We start from the raw sequence: 26,433 nt of genomic DNA on the forward strand, positions 1-26,433 counted from the left end.
TAGAGGCCACAAAATGCAATTGATTTTCTTTAATCATTTCCACCTTAAAGGCAAAACATATAAATAACCATACAATCTACATTCAAGATTACAAACTTATCGAAAATCAGGCTCGGTGACGATCTCCGATCTATTCACATTACGTCTCCCGATGATATCCTGAAGATCGCCTTGAAGCTCCTTCGCCCGACTATGAACACCATTACTAGTATAAGCTTTGATCATAGTACTATATGTAATCTTATCAGGTCTACACCCTCTTTTTTCCATCATCTCCAACACTTCTTTCATCTCTGCCAAACATCCTAACCTCCCATAAGCGTCAATCAGACAATTAAAAAACACAGTATCTAACATCACATCCGAGTTCTCGATGAACCTTAAAACACCTCCTATCTTGTCCTTCGATCCTGCTCTTCCATATGCTCTTACGAGTGAGCAAAGTGTGACACAATTCGGCTTAATTCTCTCAGATCTCATCATTCTAAACAAATATTCCATTTGTTTTAAATCTCCGGCTCTTCCAAATGCATCTATGACAACATTGTATGTTACGAGTGTCCACGAGAAGTAGTATTTTTGCATGTACTCCATTACTGCACTCATTTTCTCGTAACTTCCTGCTTTTCCGTACGAATCTAGAAGTATGTTGAATGTTTTGATGGTTGGACGAATACCCGCACTTTGAAACTTCTCATAACATGTTTCCATTGTTTCGATCTGTCCACTAGCACCAAAAGCTCTGAGAGTAGAGTTCATGGTCCAAACATCAGGCTCACATTCTTGTTCTTGAAGCATTTTCATTAGTGTTGATTCCATTTCGCTAAACCTTTCATAATGACCATGAAAATGTATAAATTTCACGGAAAACATCTGCATGGAGACAATGTCAAAAATTCCCTAGGGCAAAAGGATCCGTATATTTATTTCAAGCTTCAGCTCCCTAGAGTAAGGTTTGCATATGGAGCCCAACTGCCCAAGCCTAAAAGTTTTTGCCATGCACTTCAACCAAGACCAACAGGAGAATGGGTCGAAGCCGACATTCAGATTTTTGGCAGTTTTTAAGATTATATCCAGGCCACAAAGTTAAACATCACCTAACATGCTCAACAAATTACGAGGAAAGAAAGAGATATGTTGATGAATACCTGCCTGCTTTCCCATATGCATCGATGAGAGTGTTGTATGTGATAGTGTTGGGCTTGATTCCATTGACTGCCATATCAGAGAGCAGAGTTTGAACTCGATCCAAGGCGAAGACTTGGAGACACGATTTTATGAGGATCGAGTAAGTGAAAACATCCGGTTTACAACCAGGTGTATTCTTCATTTGATCGAGGAGAGAAAAAGCTTGATCGAAGTGGCCACTCCTACTGTACGTGGAAACAAGTGCAGTATAGGATTCGTGATTCACAATGCAACCTTCATCGATCATCATTTGGAAAAGGTCGTGGGCTTTTTCAGGTTTCTTGCATTTTCCAAGCATGACTATGAGCTTTATGTAAATCCCCGGATTTGGTCTGTACCAAATCTGCTCACGTAGTAGTTCGAATACCTAAAATACGAAAATCCCAAGATCAGATTATAAAAGAAGATTCGATAATCAGCTTCACCCGTAGTAGTATAGTACTGGAAAAGATTAGAACAATTTGACAGGTCCTACAAGCACTATATGGCCATATACAATACCCATATTCAATGACAATAAGAAAGAAAAACAACTTTGTTTTTGTACTATAGAAATTTATCTATGAAATGTTTTAAAAGGTGACAAAAGACTCGTTGTTCGAGCGATTTCGCAAAAGACAAGCCGAATGGTTTCTTTGAAGACCCTATTTCAATATAGATGCAAGTAAAGCACTACGGGTCTATGAAGTACTTTCATGCCATCTGCAGTTTCCAGTTTCAATTACCAAAACATGAAAATATGCTAAAGCCTAGATACCACGATTGATTACTTTGCTACAACTCATGCATATAAAAGTTCATCATACTGATTTAGATCAATGTGGATAGCATATACGTTTACCGAATTACTCAAAGAATACACTTTAAGGACCTTCAGATATAAGATCGATATCTAAAAACCCGTGACAGCAGATGTTTCTTATTCAGACACAAGATACCAAAACCCCAGACCAGATTAAGTGATACATACTATTTTCTCTACCCACATTCCAAATCATTAGAAAAACAACCATCGATACATGCAAGAGACCTTTCCTTAATGCCAATTGTGTTGTTACTAGATCGAAAGGTAGTCCAACAACTTCTTTGTCCTCAACGCTTCCTATTTCCAGCAATTGAGTCACTTCTACCGTCTTCTTTGGTTCTATGACCATTAAAAGTACAAATAAGATGGAACTTTGTCGACCCAATTGTTATTGTTAGTCTGATCCGGATGACAAAAAGGGGTAAATCGTAACAAAAATTTCGTGTCATAGAATCCTATGACTAGTGATTCTTCCCCAATGTCAGCCTATTGGTACTAGTGGAATAGGATTGACCTATATGTGTAGAGTGTAGTGATTCTTCCCCAATGTCAGCCTATTGGGACTATTCAAAACCCAAATTTCAATTCCTAAATGTCTCTAGTAGTCAAATTATGGCATTCAAAATGCAAACTAGATTCATCAACATGGCAAAAACTGCATTCTGTTAGTCTAAAAATCCAACTTTTAGGTCATAAAATAGAACAATGAAGACAACCCATTATTGAAAAAATGTCAAATAAGTAAAATTGAGCTACAATTGAATCAAATTTCAAAAAGGGTCATTGAAATTTCAGAAAACCCCAAAAAAAAATGAAGAAACAAAGAGATATATACCTTAAGAGCAGATTCCCATCTCAAAGCAGAGATTCTTTCATGGAGAGCTTCAAGAACAGTTCTTGGCAAGAGTTTTTTAGAATTAGTAGGTCCTCCTTTCTTCTCTATTATAGCTTTAGTTGCTTCTCTTCTTAGTATTACAGATATGGCTTTTTTAGAAGCTATCTTCTTATTTACTTCTTCTTTTCTCTCTCTAGATTCTTTCTCTTTCTGTTTATCTCTATCGTTTCTGTTGAAGCTATTCTTCTCTGACACTGATATGGGTCTTATGGCAGTTGATGATGATGATGAAGAAGAAGAAGAAGAAGAGAGAGATGGGTCGGATTGATTCGAGATGGGTTGTTGATTTACTGATATGGGTCTCGTTTCGGGTTGCCGGCGATATGCGGAGGAGATGGTGGTGCCACTAAATAAGGTGGCGGTGGCTGAGGAAGCCATGATTAGATGTGAGTTACTCTGAACTCTGAAGCAACGCAGTCTTATCTCTAGACTTGGTGGGTGGCAATTGAGTTCACAAGTTTGGGACTTCCAAACACATTCTTGTTTTGGATTTCCAAATTCTTATGGGCACTTCTTAAACAAAATGTCCGTAGACATTTCACGACATTTCAGATGACTTATTATAGACAACATGTCTTCATAGACATTTTCAAGACATTGAGTTTGTAGACAAAATGTCTTTATAGACATTTCAAGATATTTGATCCATAGACAAAATGTTTTGGGCACATTTGGACATTTCAAGATCTTGAGTCCATTGACAAAATATGTAATGCATATTATCAAAAATATATTTTTCGACTTTCGTAGACATCTGTGAATATTTGTGGACATTGATGAACATTTGGTAGACATTAATTATTTGAGTTAATTCTTATATGGGCCCCTACTTTGTGACCAACTTCCTTTATGGCCCTTTTTTTCGTAAATTCAAATATGGCCCCCTATTTTCAAGTAAATGTCATTACTACCCTTCTTAATTCTAAATTTAAAACATTAAAAAAAAGTTATTTCCACCTCACCCCTCTCTCTCCCTCCAATTCACCTCTCTCTCTCCAACTCACCTCTTTCTTCTCCGGCAAGGTCGCCTGCCGGAAAAATTTTCGGCCGGCGACCTTCAAACCTAAAAAAATAATTCTCTTGGTCGGGCGACCTTCAAAAACCTAAAAAAAAATTTCTCTCTCCTCTCTCTCTCTAATTTTTTTTTTAAAAAAAAATCTCTCCACTCTCTAAAAAATTCCGGCGAAGGAGTTTCCCTTCGCCGGATCTACTGTTCGTGAATAGCAGATCTGTTCGTGAACAGATCCTCCGGCGAAGGGAAACCCCCTTCGCTGAAGTTTTTAGAGAGAGAGTGGAGAGATTTTTTTTAAAAAAAGTTTTAGAGAGAGGGAGAGGAGAGAGATTTTTTTTTAGGTTTGAAGGTCGCCGGCCGGAAAATTTTCCGGCCGGCGACCTAGCCGGAGAAGAAAGAGGTGAGTTGGAGAGAGAGAGAGGTGAGTTGGAGAGAGATAGAGGTGAATTGGAGAGAGAGAGAGATGGGTGAGGTATAGGGAGAGATGAGGTGGAGAGAGAGAGGGGTGAGGTGGAAATAATTTTTTTTTAATGTTTTAAATTTAGAATTAAGAAGGGTAGTAATGACATTTACTTGAAAATAGGGGGTCATATTTGAATTTACGAAAAAAATGGGTCATAAAGGAAGTTGGTCACAAAGTAGGGGTCCATATAGGAATTCACTCTTATTATTTTAATATTATGATTATTGTTTAATCACATGAAATAATATATTTATACTAACATTTCAAAAATATATTTTTCGACTTTCGTAGACATATGTGAATATTTGTGGACATTGATTGACATTTGGTAGACATTTATTATTTTAATATTATAATATATTTGTACTAACATTTCAAAAATATATTTTTTGACTTTCGTAGACATCTGTTAATATTTGTGGACATTGATGGACATTTGGTGGTCATTTATCACTTTAATATTATTATTGTTATTTGATCACATGATGGACTTCAAATGTCTCTTGTTTTTGTAAAGACATTTTGGCTCCAAATTTGTCCCAAATCCTTCACAAAATCCATCAAACTATGAAATCTACCAAAGTCCGCAGACATTTTGTCTATAATTGAATGCCACAGACATTCGGGATTTGTAAATGTCTAGATTTGAATGCCTCAGACATTTCGGGGCTTTCAATGTCTGGATTTGAATGCCTCAGACATTTCAGGATTCTGAAATGTGTGGATTTGAATGCCCCAGACCAATGTCCCAATCCACTACCCCCTAAGTATAAAGACAAACATATTAAAATTATTATTTTTTACATATATCAGAGGACTGATAAGGAGAGTCGGACCCAAGATATTAAAATTGTTGGTCCATACTTAATAAATGAAAACCACTTTATAAGGATAGACCCTTCTATATGAGTTTCTCGACGAATAAAGGCTCTGCAATGGAGTAGTGTCAGGGAACAAGAATTATGGACAAATTTTAAACAAAAATTCGATGCAACTTCTTATTATTGAGATTTCAGTGATTCGAAAGGTAGAAATACAATGTGACTTCCTATGATCGGAACTTTAATGATGTGCATTTCCTTATGCTCCAATCAAGGGAAACCACATTGAATATCTACCTTTTTCTTAATGAAATACATTGAATATCTACCTAGAATCTGTCTGCAATTTCTTGGTCCTTAACAATTTTTTATCGCTATGCATAAACAAAAAGTGAGTCATGTATATGAGTAAGTGAACACTACTTCAACAAAAAAAAAAAAAAAAAGCGAACACTAGCATTCCAGAACTCTAATAAAAGAAGATTGAGCTAAAGTATCGGAAGTTACATTAGCTTCCCTAAGTACATGGGAAAAAAGCACCGGATTATAAAGAGATTGAGACAAGTCTGAAATGTGACATAACCGAAGAGAAAAACTTGCACATGCGCTAAATATAGAATTCACGTAGAGACAGTCTCACCAACATTAGATTATAACCTAGGGTAGTAAGTAAACGCAGGTCATCATGGTCTACAGTTTAGCTACATTATAATCGTTAAAATATACCTCACACAAATATGGTTACTTCCCTTAGTTACTCGTTCTCATTTTTTTAATTCTAATGTGGTTACGGTTGTTATTAGTTTTTTTTAGAAAGGTAATATAACATTCGTGTATCAAACCCCAGACCTAAAAAGTGGAAATCAAGCGTCAATATACGTTTTTTTTTTTGTTGAAAGTGTCAATATACGTTTGCTTGAGCAAAAATTTGTCCATTTTGATGGAGAGATTTCCCTGTATATAACAATTTCTCATTGGTATATCACATTTTGTTAGATGTAACATCTTACTACAAATTTGATTTTAAGACTATGCATGATGCATGTGAGAATAAAAAAAATAGCAGAGTCAACAATGAGATTCCACACACTTTTATGGGTTTTACAGAGCAACATATGCATTGAAAAAAGGGTTGAACCCAAAGTTGCAAACCCTAAAGAGGGGAAATGATAATAAATGAGGCAGATATGGAAGGAGTAGTTATGAAGACTGAAATTTCAACTGGCCAATGGGCACATTTTACTAGGCTAAACACTGGTGCATGGTGGGTAATAATAGTAGTTGAAAGACACTTCAATTTCACTACCCATAAATAATACTTACTTCATCCTTCTTCTCCCCAAGAACCACAACAAATCTACACAAAGAATTCTAGAGACAGAGAAGAGAGAGAGAGAGAGAGAGGGTGAAGTAGAGAGGTCTAGGAAGAGAGAAGATGGGTAGTTCCTCTGTTGGTTTGAGATTGGGTTTGATAATTATGTTTGTTTTGATCACTCTAATGATCCAAACAGGGGAAGCAAGAACAAGTCCTCATGATAAACAACAACACCACCACTTCCAAAGAAGACATGGTAGATGGTTTCCTCCCAAAAATCCTTTTCTCCCCACCCGACCACCACTTTCCCGCCACCATGATCGACCTTCGTCACCACGTTTTCCTCCGTTAGTCCCTTCACCACCACCACCACGACGGCGAGTCCCTTCGCTACCACCTTTAGTCTCTTCACCACCACCACCACGACGAGTACCTTCGTTACCACCTTTAGTCCCTTCACCGCCACCACCACAACGAGTACCTTCATTACCGCCTTTAGTCCCTTCACCGCCACCACCGAAACGAGCACCTTCATTACCGCCTTTAGTCCCTTCACCGCCACCACCACGACGAGTACCTTCATTACCGCCTTTAGTCCCTTCACCACCACCACCACGACGGGTACCTTCACTACCACCATTAGTCCCTTCACCTCCACCACCACGAAGAGTCCCTTCACTACCACCTTTAGTCCCTTCACCTCCACCACCACGACGAGTCCCTTCATCTCCACTTCCACCTTTAGTCCTTTCACCCCCACCACAACGAGTACCTTCATTACCACCATTAGTCCCTTCACCACCACCATCGCAGATCCCTTCATTACCACCATTAGTCCCTTCACCACCACCATCACGGATCCCTTCATTACCACCATTAGTCCCCTCACCACCACCATTAGTCCCTTCACCACCACATGTAGTCCCTTCACTGCCATTGGTCCCTTCGCCACCACCACCACACCACCACCTTCATCTCCACCTCTACGATTAATTACCCATCCTCTTCTTCTCCACCACCTTGTTCATCACCTTCTCTCCCACCACTAGCTAGCACTACAAGCCATGTCTAAAACTTCCACCTCCACCATATTTTCACTACCACCACCATCACCACTGCGCTGCTGCTGAAATTGATTCCTTCACGATGAGTAATTTCCAACATCAATATCAGTTTCTCCTCCTTAATTTTGAGAAAAAAAATAGTACTGGTAGTTCGATTAGTTAGTGTATTTGCAACCAATTAATTTTCATTCTCCCCAATATGTACTTGTAATTTCTATCATATGGTAGCTAGTGGTGTTATGAAAGGGAAATGATAGAGTGCCCAGCAATTTTGCCCATTAAATTGCCCAACTTTCCTTATTTAGAAATAAAAGCGGTCCCCACCGTAGTCAAACTTTGAAAACCTCTTGTCTTTTAGTGATTCCACATCAGCTGGGCAATTTAATGGGCTAAAAACTGGACACTCTAGCATCTCCCGTTATGAAATTATTGTACTCCATCTTTTAATGTTCGCCAAAGTAATTAAATTTAGTAAGATATCCTTTACTCCTACAAGCCACCCTAAGGCAACCCTTAAATTCTCAAGGCTATAAAATTGAGATCTATCTGTCATACAAAAATTTCTCATATGAGACCATAACAATGTAAGATAATATATATGTTACATCAAAAAGATAAATAAACTCGTAAAAACTATAGAAACCAACTTCAAAGTTGTCGAAGAACTACCTGCTACTTCATTTGACAAGCACTTACAAATTACACTGAAAATTTTAAGGTAAATGTTCATAAAACTCGAATATATGACCTCTCCGTATTTTAGAAAGATGTATAACAAAGGTGTGTGATTTTGGGAAATAAAAAAAGTATCCGGAGTGCAAAGACTTTTCAAAAAATTGGTCAACTTTAGTTGACTCATTTTTTTTAATCGTTAGAGGAAAACCATTTTGAGTAGAGTATTTTTGCTTTCTTTTTTATTCTCCACAACTCTACCACCATTTTTATCCTCTCCGGCAAAGGTCGCCGGCAAACGACCATTGCCATTGACCTTCAATTTCTTTTTTTTTTTATAATCTTTGTTCTACTCATTCCACCACCTTCAACCACCATCACCACCATTGGTGGTGGCCGGAATTAGAAGTGATGACCGGAGTTAGTGGTGGTGATCGGAGTTAGTGGTAAGAGATGAGACAAAAGAAGATGATTTGTTTCCTTTTAAAATTTTGCACGAAAAATTCGTCAAATTTCATATCTTCCCTTTAAAATTTTCTTTTCCGAATAATTTTTTTATTTTCCCAAATCACGCCACTTGTGACGCCCCGTGTTCTATGTAGCACGACCACGCCCCGGCAACCTACAGAAGAGCCGAAAATTCGGCAACATCTCCTCTGTAAATCGAACCGGTCGTACCTGTAACCTGTCATGGCTCATAACAAACATATACAAATCGACCCAAAACCAAGCGGAAGCAACCCACCATGACGTCTACCCAAGTCTGCAACTAACGAACTATATACACACCCTGCATAAGTTCAAAACATTGTTCTCATCAAAAAAAAAAAAAAAAAAGTTCAAAACATTGTATATACGTTCAGAAAAACAAATTGACCTACAGTTGGAACCGTTATTATCATGGTTTTTGGTTCCACCAATTTGAGTACCGGAACCAAAATAAGCCAAATTAATAGGTTCTCGTTCCCGGGTAAATTTTTCGAACCAGTTTGTTTCGTATAGCAGTCCTTCGTCCCTAAACCTCTAGGGTTTCGAAAATTTAGCATGGCTCTGCAACTGCAAACCAGACGACGAACTCTTCAAAACCCTAGATTTATACAGCTATTCTCATCATCATTTTCTTCTCAATCTGATTCTAATGGTGGTGACAACAAGAAGGAATCTACTACTCCTTCTCCATCATCGTCGTCATCTTCATCATCGTATTTCAGCGACGTTAAAGCAAGTCTGAAACAAAATCCGCCATATCCTAGAAGGGGTTCTCCTTCTCCTCCAAGAGAATTTCCTTCATTTTCTTCAGTAAAACCATCAAATTCATCTTCTTCTTCCTTGGATGAAATCCGCAAGAATCTAGCTGAATTTCGCCGGAGATCCTCTACACCACCACCACCTGATCAGAAACCTACACAAACAATCTCATTTCAAGAACTTTACAAGAGAAATGTGATTGAGAAAAAAGATGAAAGAGGAAACAGTGGTGGTGGTGTAGGAGGAACAATTGGAAGTGGGAAACTTTCATTTGATTCCATTCGTGAAAGTTTAAGACAACTTAGATCTTCAGCTAGAAATCAATCACAAAATGATAGATTCAGAGGAGGAGGACAAGATAGAGGAAACAATAGAACTATAGATCCTTACTCACTTAAATCATATAGAGATAGCTTAAAGATGAGACCTGATGGATCAGAATTAGGGCATCAACAATCAGTTGTTTTGGGTGGATCAGAAGTATTACCATCTTCTGTTTTTGGTAAAGAATTAGGGCAGAAATCGGAATCCGAGACTCCAGCTATGAACACAGAGTTTGTGAAAATGTATACTTATGGAGAATTGGGGGAAAAGCTTGTTAAACTTAGACCTATTGATAATAGAAAGGGATTCTCTTTGGAGGAATTAAATGACAGACTTAGAAAGTTAAGAGAAATGGAGGAGAAAGAGATGGATTCGAAGATTGGAGGACTTAGGTTTAAGGATCTGAGAGAAAGCTTAATGCGGATGTCAACGGACGAAAAGGCGAAGAAAACGTCAAGTAAATCTCTGTCTTCACTGTTTAGAAATCGTTTTAGCTTTTATGGGTTCATGGGTTTTTTGAATGGATTTGGTTGCTTACTTAGTTATTCAAATTGAACTTATAATTTGATTATATTCTAGTTTCTCATCTTGTTGAAAAATGAAAAACCCTTATGATTATTAATATTTCTTACTTATTGCAAGTTTTTTTTAGCAATGTACAGGCTTGATCTATTGGCAAATCTAGGAGGAACTCCAAGCTTTATGATGCATCCACCAAAGGAGGATTTAGTTGAAAAGGCTAGTGATTGCTTAATCTTTGCTAATTGATTTTGATTTAAAGTGAAATTTGTTTACTATCTTGCATTTAGAAATTTAGAGCCAATCAAGCTCAGTTTTCTGTTTAAGATAGATATATACGTGTGTACTCACAGTTTATGTTTAGCTTTCAAATAAATATTTAAATCATGTGGGATGTTTATGCAGTATTTCCACCCGGATAACATGTCTTCGGAGGAGAAGCTGAAGTTGGAGCTAACAAAAGTGCGAGAAGAATTTAAGATGTCAGAATCCGATTGTGGATCATCACGTGTTCAAGGTAAAATATAGCTTCTTTCATCTAATTCCACTCTTTGCTTTCGGTTTTTACCGACAACATCTGCTGTTTCACGTATGTTATCAGAATTAAAACATTCAGTATATCAAATAAGCACTCAATTCATTAGGAGATAGTTTTTGAAAGCTACTCTTGCAACTATGGAGTCAAAATTTCAGAACTTGAGTAATGATTACATCCAAGAACTTAAGAGTATGATTATGCAAGCTTCATTTGGTTATATGTTTCTCACCCGAAACTCTAGCAGACGACATTGTGTTCTTTAATGTGTTTGATGGCTATTAAATGGGCGGGTAATAGTGGCTTCGGGGCCCTCGTATGGCTACAATGAGCATTTATAGAGATAAAATGGAGGATGAAGATCAGAAAAGTCGAATATAAGTGGCCATCTGAAATAATACTATTTTTTTTCATGGAATCATTTTATGCAGCAATGGTCCTTAGACTTTGGCTTGCTGCCTTGTTAATTTGGTAGTAAGTACTACTTCACTTGTTCTACAAGAGTCAGTGTTATGGTAGACAAGAAAATGGATTTGAAATTTCAATAAACAAGATAGTTTGAAATGAGTTTTGGTCTGAGGTCCCTACTCTTAGGCATTCGGTATTTGAACTTCCTTTAACATGGTCTTCTTATATATATTGGAATTTTGTAGTAATATATACTATTTTTAAACTTCTTTATTTACTATGGTCATGATATGTCTCATTGTTTTGCAGTGGCACAACTCACGACCAAGATCAAGCATCTATCATCTGTTTTACACAAAAAGGTAACTCCTAAACCTTAATATACTTTCTCTGAAGGCGAACTTTTTTTTTTTTTTTTTTTTTTCTAGTTTCTACTGGATCAGTTACCTTGTGAATTCTGCGTGTTGAAATGTATAATGTTGCTACTCTTGTACTTGAATCAACTTTTGGTGAAACATAATTGTTTAATTGTTCCTTAGGAGTTAGGCCACTTATAGGTTACTGATAAGGCAAGATCATGAATATGGTAGAAATCAAAATGGGGACTGTCCATGACTGCCTTTTAATAGTAATACTCGGTTCCAAGTTGCCACAGATGATTTCGGATTGGCAGGGAAATGACTGAGGTTTGTGATTTTTCTCGGTTTCTATCAGCTAGACAGAGTTCTTAAGATAGAAATTAAAGTTAAGGATTAGACTATTACAGCATCGGTTGTAGGAACAATTTCAGTTGAAGAGAGTTATTGCTGAAACTAGTTGAAGCCTTCTATTCGACTTCGTCTTCTCTAGTCGTCGCCCTGTGCAGTTAGCCATTTTAGAACCTGAAAGAAGATTATTTTTAAGTTTGATCTCTCGTTGTCGAAATAACAAAAAATATTGTACTGATGGTTATGCAGGATAAGCACTCTCGAAAGGGTCTTCAAGCAATGGTGCAGAGAAGGAAGAAATTGCTCAAATATCTTCGGAGAACAGATTGGGATTCCTACTGCCTCGTTCTTTCTAAGCTTGGACTTAGGGACAACCCAGATTACAAAAACTAGACACCAGAATCCCCCCCACTGCTCTGTTTTCTGCAAATAGGCTTTCTATTTCAGCCACCAGACAATGTAGTAGAAAGTTGTAAGAACAGTCTTATGCTTGATGGCAAGGTTTCCCCATACTGTTGCATTTAAAGGTGATTACTTTAAATATTCGTCAAGATAAAATGGGGAGGACAAGAATCAATCCACTTTGGAGATGAACTACTCAGGTCAGGATGTAGTATCCAGCGCTCCTCTAGCGAGGGAGTCTCGGCTCTTTTGTATTTTTTCTCATGTACTTTTTTTTTTTCCTTTCCCTTTTTGGTGTTAGGTTAATTGCTGTCTGAGTGAGAATGCCTGAAATTGATATTGAGTTCAATAAATTTTTTGGAGTAAATTCTGTTCTTTGTTCTTAGGTTTTACAAAATTTGTTTTGGATTGAAACTTAGTGGCTCACGAGACAGCACGTCATGGCCTGTTTGTTGGTGCTAGCATAGTAGCATGGACCGGAGCTGCCAATCAGCCAGAAATAAGTGGGTGACAACAGTGTTTGACTTCTAGCCACCTAACCCGGATAGGTTGCCACACCACAGACCGTGAAGAGGCCCTCTACCCCCCCAATTTCAGACATTTGTTCTCTGGCTATAGTACCACAGCACTCCTTTTGCACTAATATCATCACTTAAGAGGCTCTGGCAGGTAAACCACGGCAAGGGTTTAGCTGAGTCTTTGTTTTGCAGTAATCTCATCTCTCAAGAGGCTCTGGCAGGTAAACCACGCCAAGGGTTAGCCAAGTCTTTGGGGGTGCTGGCACGCTCCTGCACGTCAATTACTGTGCCAAACTTGGCTCTCACAAGGGTCGTGTCTGCACAGATTCTACTGCAGCAGTGATTCTGTAGTGTTATAACAGTTCTCTACCCAGTCTGTGTTTCAATAACAAGCAACCATAAGAGCATCTAACTGCTGAACCATTTCAGCATTTTTTTCAACATTAACCCTACTCCCTTTCCCAAGCAATGTAAGTAGAGATTCTTTAGTCAGCCAGGTTTGTGCTTTAAGATGGTTAGGTTCCGTCTGTCCTTGGTTGATCTATGGCTTTGTTTAAAGGATGGGGAAGAGAAGAACCTAAAACAAACATGGAAAACAGACCAATCTCGGAAATTCAAGTTTCTCAAGTAAATCCGCAAACATATTACCGAAAGAACATAAGATTATTTAAATTAACTACTGGTGTAAAACATTATTCTGTTTCAAAAAATGAAGAGAAGTAATACAGGAGAAGAATTTTGCATCATAGAGTTCAGAGATGTTTGATATCGGGAACTCTCCCTGAAAAACCCAAAAACAAGTAACCCTCTGTGCAAGAGATGATGAAATCCTCACCTCCAAATAATCAACAGAAATTGAAGAACATCAATGGTGACTTGGATCCAATTCTTCTGCGTATCCTTTGTTCATAAAATTAGAATGCTATTGCTGAATTTTGAGAACAGGAAATGCAATAACATCTCGAATACTGGCTGAATTTGTCAGAAGCATCACTAGCCTGTCAATCCCCAATCCCTGTCAATTTATTTTCAATTGTTAGTCTGTCCGAGAAGAACATACATATATACATATATGTGTGTATGTGTGAAAGGATGAACAGATACATATAAAAAATATACCAATTAATTCATAGTTCCATACCATTCCTGAAGCTGGTGGCATTCCATATTCCAAGGCTGTTAGAAAATCTTCGTCTAGAGTCACTTCATAGAAGTCATCATCATTTCTCATTTCTTTCTCTTCCACATGATCATTCTGTTCTTTACTTGCTTCTTTCTTCTCATTATGCTGTTTCACTTGCTTTACTAAGCGTTCCCTCTGCCATTAACACATAAACACGCTCATGAGAAACAGGTTAGTGGAATTGAAGTTCAGTTTCACATATAATGATTAACTACCATAACCCACAAAAGGACCCTGCATCACCAAGAACAATTATTGTTTGAAGAAGGAAACGTGGTCGGTACTCATCCAGGTTAATAGAAATTTGAACAATTAGTTAGGTGAAAAAACCTAAAATTGCTAATGAATATGGAAGCTTGTGGAACTTTCTTATGTAAGACTGTACACAAGAGTTTATCATAGATCACATCTACCATGTTCATGTGGGTAACAAAGAACTAAATAATGGACGGGAAAGCCCACCTTTTGTGTACTAACTTCATTCCCAATTTGTCTCGTAAAAGTTTTATACAAGTATCTAAAATTCTGAATGCAAAGATCCATAAATCCGTAAGGTTATGTGCTTACTTGATCCATAGGGTCGGTCAACTCCGAGAATGCATTGGCTAGTTCACGACCACAAACAAATAACTCAAATCTTTCAGTCAACCCTGGCTTCCTGAAACGAAGAGGAATCATCAGATACCAAAGGCAAGAACCTTAGTTGTAGTGCACCCCCATGTGGACTATGAAAGAGTAGGGCATTCATCAAATTTTATATGCAAATGCAGCTCATTTTGTTAATGACTAAGTTCCTTCGAGCCAACAACCCTTGGTTGGAGTGGTAAGAAGTATAATCTTCCACCTAGAGGTCAAGGGTTCGAGGCACACGCTGAACAATTCAAAAAAAAAAAAGACTAAGTTCCTTCGACCTTTTATATGGCCTATTAGTTTAATGGAGATCAAACAAAACTAGGAATAAAGTAATTCCAGAAAAAAAAGGAACGAAAGAGAAACATAAGAATTATTTTAGATCGGGTTCCTACCTAAATCTAACATATTTGAACTTTTATCATCTTTATTTCGATTTACTTTTAGCAGTAAAGAAGGGGTTCTCTATTTCATCATTCCGGTATAGCTATGCCTGTATGTGGTCACTTTTGATCATCAAAGGAATCCGTTCTTGAAATTGCTATAAGAAATGATTACTTTATTTATCTAATGAAAATTGAGATGAAAGAATTAACTTCAAGAATAAATCTTTGTGGAGACCTTATTTACCTTCTGTGTGGTTTAGCTAGAGGTGAGATCTCAATTGGATAGTCTAAAACAAATGTGGGTTGCAGAAGAGTCGGTTCTACAACAGTCTCAAAGACCTGCATCATCACAAGAACCAAAGCTGAGAAGAGTTCCGTAACTAACTATTCTAGTTCAGGCACATGGAAAAATGTGAGTAAATAAGTACATTTATCGTCTAGATGAGGTATTGAATCTCAAACTAAAAGTTGTCAATGTTGAAACAATGACAAAAACTGTGAATCAATAAAAGAGGAGATTTAGCAAATATAGCCTGATGAGTTTCGAAGTATAAAAAATATATATTTTATTCTATTCATAGATAACTTTTACTCATCTCTGATCACTAAAATTAACACTAGAGAGAAAATCCTAGAAGAGATCATGACGGTAAGAAAGTATTAAAAGTTACAATCGAATTCAAGCGCAAAGTATAGTTAACCTCATTAAGAACGTTGCCAACAGATGGACATGCTTCAATAGAAGACTTATCCTTGCTTTCTAATCCAAGTGTTTTAATGGCAGCTACTTTAGCAGCTTCGACATCATTGCCAAACTCATTGAAGTCGATTCCAGTTGATTCTTTGACAAGATTGTGCATGCTTTCCCTTCTCCAAGGTTTTTCTAGACATATTTCGACACCCTGCAAGTAAATATGAGTTTCCATTAGCTTCTATATGGAGCTCTTGTCAAACAATTTCAGCACTTCTAAGAAACCAGAGCATTTGAAGTGGTACATGAAAAGAACTTTGGCAACAAAATTTGAGATCTAAAATCATAATCTGCGGACAGAGTTCTTCAGGAGTCGGCAAATTTGTGAGGTTTTCACAAAATTAACAACTTGATGATAGGAAATTAGTCAAGGATTTGACCTGGTAATGAACAGCAAGCTTCCCTTGAACCGCAAGAGCACATCGGACAATAATTTCCTCTGCCATGTTCATCATGCTCTGATAGTCTGAATATGCTTCATACATCTAAAAGTTAATGACTGTTATCGAAAGTTTTGTATCATGTGAAATAGGAGAAACTTATAGCTGGCATAGTTAAGATGTAACCGAAACAGGGATATACCTCGATTGTGGTAAATTCAGGATTATGACGAGTTGAAATGCCTTCATTTCTGAAAATTCGACCGATTTCATACACTTTTTCAAACCCTCCAACCTACAAGCAGGTGATATTTTATTCGTTACAGGTTCAGTTACCAAACATAATTAAACTTGAATTGGTTCAAAATCCAACACGAATTAGTTAGCAACAGAAACGAAAACATACACGAGAATCTTTGTTTCTTACTAAATAGCAAGGAATGAAACTTCGGTTTCGGTGGAAATTTCGGCCGGTCCAAAAGTGGAAACGTTTCGTGGAAACGTTTCGCTCTGTGTGGAAATCTTGCAAATCTGTCGAAATTTTATTATCTTTATTAAAGTTTGTTTAGCATGAAAGGTTGGTATCTTGGAGGCCTAATATGCAATAAAATAGAAGTTAGAGGGCTAATATCACTTATTCACCCCTAATAACCCAGAAATAGTTAGTTTAGGGGGTAAATGTTCTTAAATTTTAACCATTCTGTTAATTGGAGGGGTTATATTCATATCAGAATTTTTTCAGGGGTTAAATAATAATTAGTATAAAATTTCTAAAGCACCCGTACAAAGTCTTACTGGCACCCTCGAAGGCTTAGGGACAGTGAGAAAGTGGGTGCCAATAACAGTTTCTAGAGGGGCTTTTAGACTTATAAATTTAAAACCCTAATCCTTTTCTTCTTCAGCAGCCGTAACCCTTCTCCTTCTTCCCCATCTGAAACCCTAATCCAGTTTTCTTCTTCTTCACCTCTAAAATCACCTTAAAATATGAAATCATAGAAATCAAGAAGATAAGAAGAAGAAATCAAGAGCATACGATGAAGAAAACAAGAAAAAAACGATGAATTAACCAGGTTTTTCTTTAATCTTTCAAAATCTCTGAACTATTTTGAAATTTCCATAGATTTCGGTCGAAATCTCGATTTTTTTGGACGAAATCTTACACGAAAATCATGTATGTGTGTTTTTACTTCGGTTGGTTGAAAAACCGAAATATTTCGGTCATGTCGACCGAAATTTTTCGAAATTTCCTTCCTTGCTAAATAGAAGTTCAAAAATTAACTGCAGAAAACATATCAGATTGGTAAGAATTCCATGCTAGACAATACAAGGAAAAATATGTGAATTCTCACCATCATTCTCTTCAAGTGGAGCTCGGTTGCAATTCTCAAGTAAAGATCCCTTCCTAGGGAATTATGATATGTAATAAAGGGTCTCGCCTCTGCTCCACCAGCTGCTCCCTGGTTGATAAAATAAAATGTAAGCAATTTCCTCTCCTTGGCCTCCAAAAAGGTTCTTGATGCGACAAATGGATATCAAGTTCAAGAAACTTTTAATATTTGAAGTTTCAAACGGTATTAAAATTACTCAATCTTTATACCTAACCACTTCGCTGGTACATTACCAATCACGTAAAAGTGGAGTTTTCGAGCTAAATCATTGTTATAAACTCAAAGGCGCTTTTATGTGAGGAGTCGCACCATTTAAATTGCAATGGCTAAATTTTCTGATCACCAAAAAGTGATCCTGAAATCTTAACTAATTGGGAGTTGATTTGCATTTCTTTAGGAATTGAACATCTAAATATTAAATAGATTCAAGATGGAGCATATCTCCCAGAAAGCTAACATCTAGTTTTTGTAGCCAATATCAGAGCAAGCAGAAACCATCAAACCACTATTGATCTGGTACCTTGAATTGAACCATAACAGATCCTTTTAATGTTATAATATCGTAACAAGGTCTCGTTACCATACTCTTTCAGGAATGAACAATCAACAACAGTAGATATTCTATCACATAAGAGAGTAAATTCTAGGAATCAAGCATAAGAGAAAGTGTAACCTGTAGGACTGGAGTTTCCACTTCGATAAAGCCAAAAGATTCAACTGTCTTTCGTATCTCTGAAACAATCTGTGTCATCGCACTAGAATTAGCAGATAATATTAACTGAAGAAAACAGTGAAGTGTGTAATGGCAGGCACCACATGGAAATTGGTACATTTATAGGATAGTTGATAGTAGTTAGTACATCTGTAGTGTGAAGAACCTAAAACTATATTTTAAGTGTCCATATAACCAAAATAAGAAAGGATTACTTAGATCAGTAAAATAACGAACAACTAAGAAGTCCATTGTCCTACTCAGAGATTTGACGACTAGATACGTCTAAGGAGTGCTTATCCATCTAACTGATTGCATCAACTAGTCGCATAACCAAGCAATGAGGATCAGTGGAACTCTAATGATTTTGTGACAGGTTTTTGCAATTAGCACTTGTCTAATATTTTTTTATATTTCATATAAGTTTCACCTTTCCCGCATACATTTAATTTGTAGTTCTTTTTATTATCAGTGAAAGGCATTGACTTAGATGCAGCCAAATAAGTGGTCAGTGAGCTAGTTCTTCTTTGCTCTTCACCTCTTCCATGATGTACACGTATCTTACGAATATAGTATGGTGATGGCTTCCACCAACAGTGCATTTTAATTGTATGAGTTCATTAAAGTTGAACCAAACAAAACTATCAGCTAGATTGGGAAATTTAAATGTTCTTCACTTATTAAAAAAGAAAAGGAAGTAAGAAACGTGGCTAATTGGTGAAGTTATGAACTCTAAAACTGTATAATAAATATAATATGAATATTCTCCACCACAAGCAGCAGAAAAGTATATAAAAATTGATTTAATTTCGCCGAAATCCACCAGGAAAAATTTTAAATTTCAAGGAAAGGTTAACTACTTCTCACCTTTGCTCTCGCGCGGAATATGTCAGCTACCTCAGGATTTGCGATCATATCTACGTACCTAAGAATAAACATAGTACGTCATAATGTGCTAGATTTAGAAAATGAGACAATACTTCAGCGAACGTTAGCATAGAATCTTGTACTGGTAAGATGAAAAGAGATTCATGGAAGCACAAATCAAGTTTCAGAACATTGTTAAAGTACTTGTTTCTTCACTTCTTTTTGTTTTCCTCCCCTCTATTTTCTCAGCATGGCTTGGAGAAGCAAGACTAATAAAAACAACCATGTGTTCTAACAGTATTTGGACTGTGACTCACCGTTGGCGATAACGCTTATCTACATCAGTTAGACCATGAAATTTATCCGGCAACGGGAGAAGTGATTTTGTAAGAATAGCAAAGGAATTGATGCACACAGATAGCTCTCCTGAAACACAATAAATAAATTTGCAATTAATCCAAACACCACATTCACCATCATGTTAACGACAAAGGAAAATGATGATACTTAATGTATTAAATTTCACTATTTCAGATGTCAAACAAGAGCTGAAAGACATAAAATTGACTTTCATATTCACTATCAAAAAGAAAAGAACAAATTATAAAGATAAATAGTTTAGGATTTTCTTATAAGCTTAGATATGCCAAAAATATGGTAAATTGCTAACAGAACTAAAGACAGGTTAGATATTACCTTTTTCGGTCCTCTTAATTGAGCCATTTGCACCTAAAATATCACCAATATCCACAAGTGTCTTTAATTGATCAAATTGCTCTTCAAGAAGCCTTTCCTTCTCACAGTAAAGCTATAACCAGGAATTGTAAAATCAGCATAAGCCCACAACAGAAAAAAAAAAGGAGCATTGCAGCTATATAAGTGACACCCTAACGCTTCAAGATCCTTATAAAATTATCCTACTGCAAAAGCGATATTCTAATGTTAATAAGAATTGCAATAAGCACCTGGACATTAGAAGTAGATACGTGGTTAAAAATGAGCTAGATCATTGTTTACAGGTTCTAGAAAGATTTGAAATTTCTATATGGTTGTCACGTAAAAATTTGCACTATGGTGTCATATTTAATCTTTCAAAAAGACTTTGAAGTTTCAAAACATCATTTTAGTTTTTGCTAGAAGCAGAAACTGAGGCTCAAAGGAGGATAATAAAAAGGCAATGCTGAGAAACACAGATAGAATTAGAAACACATAAACATGACACAAATAGAATATCTTCCAAGAGAAACAAGACATAGCTAAAAAGTACAGTTTGATTAGTATCAAAGATTAGCAAAGAGAAAAGTTTGAGAAATAAACACACCTGAATTGTCCCAGAATCATCTCTTAGTGTCAAAAAAGCAAGCTTTCCGAATGCTCTTCGTGCAACAATTCTTCCAGCTATTGACACCAAATTGGCATCTTCAGTAGACTCTTCACCATTTCCCAGATCCTTATATATTTCTTGGAGCTGATTGGCGGTATGGGTCCTATCCCACTTATATGCATAGGGCTCATGACCTTTACCCCTTAGTTCTTCTACCTAGAAAGATAGCCATAAGAAGAAAGTGTTATCTAAATTCAAGTTCCTTAAAACTCTATAGTCTGCTCAAATTTAGTGAAGTGTTATTTAAATTCGAAAACCCCATTTGAGTTCCTTAAAACTCTATGGTTGCTTCGTATGATATGGTTGTTTGTATGATTTGGAATCATGGATTTTGGGTTTTCTTTTTTAAATCTTAATTTCTGGATTAGGTTTTACATAAAGGTGACACTAAACTAAGTGGTTGGGTCAGGAACTGGATCAAACACTTTATGGGCATTGTTGTCATGGTTTCAAAAATATTCTCAATTTGTAGTTAACAATGAATTAAATAAAACAAATTTAGTCAATTGTGTTTTACTATATTTGAGTACCTTTTTGAGACGAATAGCACGAATTGAATCTCTATCAGAGGTGGAAGGAGACGACCTTCTGTTACTATTCCGGCCGGAAATCTTGGTGGTTGATGCGATGGCGAGAGTGGTGGAAGGAGAAGAGGTGGTAGAGCAGCACCGGCGGCGGAAATGAGTGGACCTAGTAGTTGTGATTTTGGTGGTTGTGGAGGTGAATTGGATGAAGTGTTTGAATGGGTATGAAGATAATCTCCACGCCCTTAAGGCTTCCATTTCTGATACTTTTTGTTTCTGAGGATAAAGAAGAGACTACAGATTTGAGGACGAAGGAGAGATAAGTGGGTTTTCGTCCAAAAGGCATTATTATTATTACACTTCCATTACACCGGGTTGTGGGATTATCACTCCATCTCTTTGAATAGTCGGCCTCCTATACATGTCCTACCAAGTTGTGAAAAAATTATAATAGTTGACCTAGGGGAATAAAAAGTAGGAAAGGCCGATATCTAACACGTTCAAAGCCCGCAGAGGTTTCTGGATTATCGAATTTGATGATGGTAACACATGCTCGACATTGTAATGGTCTCACAATGCTCAAAATCTTGAGTCTGAACTAAAGTGTACGTATATGTTTTTTGAGTGGCGGGACATTTTGAGTAGGTTCATGGAGTTTTCGTAAAAAAAAAATCAACACGTTAGGCTTGAGTCTTGGTCTCTAAAGTGGGAACAATAACGATAACTACTATGACTTGGTGTCACACATGATATTAGAGTTGAGGACTGCTCGTCGCTACAGGTGGGCGATTGTAATAGTTCCACATTACTCGGTGAAGAGCTTGAGCTATAAGTGTACGCTCGTACTCAGTAAATTACGAGACCTCTTGGGTGGGCCACTTTGGGCCTTTGACACGAGCAAAACCTTATACATATTAAGTTTGGCTTTAGATATCATAAGACATGACAATTTTAACAACTGTTAAAACATTAGGCTTCACAAGATGGGTATTATAGATCCGAGATCTCGCCCTAGTCCGGATACAGGGTCGTGGCTGACAATTTTGGAGCCCAGAGCAAAATTTCAATCAAGCCCTTTTATACAAATTTAAGGTAAAAAAATAGAAGCGAAGTAATAAGCGAAAATTTAAAATAATTACATATAAAACGTTATAATAAGTCATTGATAAAAACCTTAACCAATCGTGTTTCCCCATATTGTCCTAACCAAATAAAAGTCCCATAATTTATATAGGATTTTACAAAAATTAGAGTTTGAAAAGATAGATGAATATAGAAAACGGGAGTGCTACATGTACAAAGTCCTTGACAAAATTCTTGACTTAATGACTAATTTTCACTAAAAGACAAAGGTTAATCAAAGTTTTTCAAAGTTTGACTTTGATCGGGACCGTTCACTAAGCATTTTGTCAAGAATCTTGTCAAAGGTTCTTTGTACATTTAGTATTTCCCTATAGAAAGTTGTTAAGAAATAAAGTTTATATAGAGATTTGAAATTGGGAAAAGCCTGGAGAGCGGGTGAGAGAGTTGGTGTTACAACTTATAAAAAATATTGAAAAAATGCGCCAACAGTCCTGTCCGTGCACAAAATACCCGATCATATACCCCCATGTACAACTCTTGGCTGTAATTTACATCTCCGTCATTTGATATATACTCAAGCAAAACTTTTTTTTTTGTTGAACTACTTAAGCTAAACTTTATGTTACCACTTAATAGAAAATAAGCATTGTAATAATGTATTAATGAATCCGAGCTAACATTCTTGACATCCAATGTAGTATAACATATTAACCTTGTCTCCTCTTTATTTGCTAAGAGATTCGTAAAAAGATGATTAATGAATCATAATACAGTTAAATCAATGATAATGCGAAAGCTAACTAACAATGAGTGAAACAATTTCAACTTGTTTCTTTTGTGTAAATTTGAAACAAGATGATTGAACATTGGACAAAATGGACTCATTGGGTGCACAAGAAGGAATCGGAAAGTATAGATTTACTAAAAAAAACACCCAAGTCCAATCAAATACTTTATTAAACCATAAAAAGAAAATCTACTGACTTGTTCGAGTCCGATGCATACACATGGGGCGGGGAAAACGGTCCGAAAATCCGAAACCCCGCCCTAACCGATCGGTCCGAGATGACCTGACGCCCGAGTAACACCCGAATCGGGTGTACCCGACCCGAAAAATCGGTCGGTCGTGGGCGGGACACGAGTAAGGCCTCCTACCCGAGTCCCGACCTGTTATACCCGCCCGAACGCTACCCGCTTCCCGAAAGCCCGAAAACCAACCGCTACCCCGTACATCCGTTAGTACCTGGTACCCGTCCGCTTGTCAAATTGGTTTGAAAACCCGCGTCAAATTAAAACCTAAGGACGCCCCTTCCTCTGAAATAGAAGAAAAAAAAAATAATTAAGCAAATACAAGCAGAGATTATTGAGTGAATAACCATAACATGAATTAGATACTAAAAGTGCTCGAATCATTACCTAATAACAAGAATCACAAAGATTCAGCTAAAAAAACGAACATAATGAACCATTAAAAACAGAGTATCTTGTGAACCTTAAATCCGAAAACTTGGAAGAACATCAATTTATCTTACTGGTTCTGCAACAAAATAATGGCCAAAAGTGATTGAAAAGTTTAAAATTTTTTATTCTAATTATGAATATGTACCTGGTTGTTTGAAAGTGATTACTGTAGCACAAAAGTAATCAGATTATATATCAACAGTAGCTGTATTAAAAGTTCCAGGTTCATGTGCACTTGAATCTGTATTGGAAGTTTTACTGTTCCAAGATATAACAATTTCATTAGTTCGATTGGTTACGAAGGAAATATAGGGTTTTGTTCTTGGAACAACTAACCTTTCTCTGCATATTCCCTTGTTAGAATTACATACCTGTAAATCCGTGATGAACGAAAATATAAAATAGGCAGGGCAATGAATATATAGATATGAGAAACTATGCAAAATACAAGCACGACTCTATTAAGAACTGCGGTGGAAACCCTAATGAAAAATGTAAAGAGAATAATCAATTTGTATCGTATAAGATGAAGCAAATTTTAAAAGAAAAATGAGAAAATTCAATAACGTAGCATATGGTGGAGAGGGATAAAGGGATGATTACCTGGTTAAGAATAAACTTTTCAACTATAAATCCTCAAATTACAGAGACGAAGATCCGTAAATGAGATTAAACATTAACTATATTCATAAAAGTGAGATTCAGAGGGGCACACCTGATTCAAGTGATTTGGAGATAAATATTGGAAATGGAGCAAGAAAAACCCCAAATGAGTTGCGGGAGACCAAAAGTTCCGGACCTTTACCAAAAAAAACATACGGTAACTTCCCATCTGTAAAATATATTTTTTTTTAATAGAAGTCTTGAACATATAGAAAGAAAGATCTGAAAACAAGATTAAACATTATATGTAAACCCTAAAAGTCAAATTAAGGGGGATACACCTGATCCAGTGATAAGATTGGTGATTTACTAAAAGTTGAACACATCACAGTTATTAGAAACTGTTTAAATGGTAAAGCTCCATTAAAATTGGTTTAACAAAAGAACCTAGAGAGTCCAGAGACGAAAATTGTGAAGAACCCAATTAGGTTTTAACAATTCAATAACTGGAAGTACTCAATTCAAGGCCCAAATTTCAATAATACAATTTGCTCGGGTAATTTAGGTGATTCTATAAACATCAAACCTCAAATTTCATCTATCTTGCTAAGGAGTGAAAAAAATAGAATCGAAGCACCTATCTATTAAAGACTCGAACAAATCAAAAATAAAAATGAATAAGAAAATTTTCTCTTAAACAAAAAAAAATGTAGAAAACTCTCACTAAAAACAAAGTTTGATCTCTGATTTCTTCATTGTTTTTATTTTGAGAAATATTTTTCTTTTTTTTTTTCGAGAAGCTTGTCTTTGAGGGATTGAGCCATTGGTCCAAAAAGGGGGCCAAAATGAAAATTTCACCCAAAGTTGCCTAAAAATGAAAGGGAGGTCCAATGTGTCAGTTTGGGGGTCAAAATTACGTAAAGGGCCCTTAGAAAATAAAGTATTTACCGTTCATGCCATCGAAAATTACAAAATTGCCATCGAAAATTCTCGGGAAACGATTTTTTTTTCTGAAAATTATTTTATTTACTGGAAATTTGAAATTTTCGGGAGATTATTTTATTTACTGGAAATTACAAAATTTGGGCGGGAAATTATTTTATTTACTGGAAATTTTCGGGAAATTATTTTATTTACTGGAAATTTTTTTCTGTACTAGACATTTTTGCTGGGCGGGAATTTGAAATTTCGTAAAAACATTTGAAAATTTGGGCGGGAATTTGAAATTTCGTTTGAAAATTTCAAAACTTCGAAAAAAAAATTTGTGACCTGGAAATTATTTTATTTACTGGAAATTTTTTTCTGTACTAGACACTTTTGCTGGGCGGGAATTTAAAATTTTCAAAAAAATTTCAAAATTTGCCCGGAAATTTAAAATTTTCAAAAAATTTTGAAATTTTGGGCGGGAATTTGAAATTTCGTAAAAAAAATTTGGGCGGGAATTTGAAATTTCGTTTGAAAATTTCAAAAGTTCGAAAAAAAAAATTTGAGACCGGGAAATTATTTTATTTACTGGAAATTTTTTTCTGTACTAGACACTTTTGCTGGGCGGGAATTTAAAATTTTCAAAAAAATTTCAAAATTTGCCCGGGAATTTGAAATTTTGGCCGGGAATTTGAAATTTCGTTTAAAAATTTGAAAATTTCGAAAAAAAGATTTCGTTTGAAAATTTCAAAAAAATTTGAAAATTGGAATTTTTTGTGTAAGGGAAATTATTTTATTTACCGGGAAGAGATGGTTTGCTGGGCGGGAATTTGAAATTTCGTTTTCAAATTTTCAAAAAATTTTGAAACTTTGAATTTTTCGTATACTGGTAAATTATTTTATTTACCAGACATTTTTTTTTTTCAAGAAAACGTCAGCATGTCCTGTCCAAGGGCAAGAGGGGGATAAAAAAAAAAAATCTGACATTTGGACCTGCAACTAATTTTTGGGCAAGAGTGGATTTTTTTTGGGTTTACCCCCCACTTTTTGGACCCCTAGCTCAAAAATCCCTTGTCTTTTTGTTATTGAGAAATATACACAGGAATAATATGAACTGAAAATTAATTACAAGTAGACGAGGGATGGGTGTAACGGTGAGATAAGGATTGAATAAATGGGCCTTATCTCTTTTGGGTTGGTGGACGATGAGAACACTATATGTTATCCGTTGGATTTAGGGTCTGACTTCCCCCCACGTTAT

The 26,433-nt window shown here is 36.3% G+C and overlaps 3 protein-coding genes and 1 long non-coding RNA gene across 4 annotated transcripts; 2 read left to right on the plus strand and 2 right to left on the minus strand.

Annotated features, from left to right (window-relative positions):
- LOC147555470 (Pentatricopeptide repeat (PPR) superfamily protein) lies at nucleotides 1–3,397 on the minus strand. The gene is made up of 3 exons (XM_086663077.1): nucleotides 2,829–3,397; nucleotides 1,149–1,555; nucleotides 1–829 (listed from the first exon to the last, which is right to left on the minus strand). The coding sequence occupies exons 1-3, from the start codon at nucleotides 3,264–3,266 to the stop codon at nucleotides 97–99; spliced, it is 1,578 nt and encodes a 525-aa protein (XP_086519203.1). The 5' UTR covers nucleotides 3,267–3,397; the 3' UTR covers nucleotides 1–96.
- A 3,016-nt stretch (nucleotides 3,398–6,413) lies between these two features.
- LOC147555471 (uncharacterized) lies at nucleotides 6,414–8,002 on the plus strand. The gene is made up of 2 exons (XR_015234878.1): nucleotides 6,414–7,797; nucleotides 7,973–8,002. It is a non-coding gene; the product is annotated as an uncharacterized LOC147555471 (long non-coding RNA).
- Nucleotides 8,003–9,158: 1,156 nt separating this feature from the next.
- Nucleotides 9,159–12,745, plus strand: LOC147555472 (S15/NS1, RNA-binding protein). Its single transcript, XM_086663079.1, has 5 exons — nucleotides 9,159–10,264; nucleotides 10,460–10,545; nucleotides 10,732–10,843; nucleotides 11,579–11,631; nucleotides 12,226–12,745. The coding sequence occupies exons 1-5, from the start codon at nucleotides 9,280–9,282 to the stop codon at nucleotides 12,367–12,369; spliced, it is 1,380 nt and encodes a 459-aa protein (XP_086519205.1). The 5' UTR covers nucleotides 9,159–9,279; the 3' UTR covers nucleotides 12,370–12,745.
- Nucleotides 12,746–13,540: 795 nt separating this feature from the next.
- OVA5 (Lysyl-tRNA synthetase, class II) lies at nucleotides 13,541–21,562 on the minus strand. The gene is made up of 14 exons (XM_086663078.1): nucleotides 21,108–21,562; nucleotides 20,515–20,733; nucleotides 19,890–20,001; nucleotides 19,511–19,619; nucleotides 19,194–19,251; nucleotides 18,288–18,356; nucleotides 17,576–17,683; nucleotides 16,429–16,521; nucleotides 16,227–16,331; nucleotides 15,797–15,997; nucleotides 15,340–15,434; nucleotides 14,647–14,737; nucleotides 14,038–14,214; nucleotides 13,541–13,911 (listed from the first exon to the last, which is right to left on the minus strand). The coding sequence occupies exons 1-14, from the start codon at nucleotides 21,357–21,359 to the stop codon at nucleotides 13,819–13,821; spliced, it is 1,782 nt and encodes a 593-aa protein (XP_086519204.1). The 5' UTR covers nucleotides 21,360–21,562; the 3' UTR covers nucleotides 13,541–13,818.
- Between the last annotated feature and the right edge of the window lie 4,871 nt (nucleotides 21,563–26,433).

The sequence above is a fragment of the Eschscholzia californica genome, unplaced genomic scaffold (assembly GCF_041429995.1).
Source record: "Eschscholzia californica isolate CP2 unplaced genomic scaffold, dmEscCali1.0.p SCAF_2, whole genome shotgun sequence".
NCBI classification, from domain to species: domain Eukaryota; kingdom Viridiplantae; phylum Streptophyta; class Magnoliopsida; order Ranunculales; family Papaveraceae; genus Eschscholzia; species Eschscholzia californica.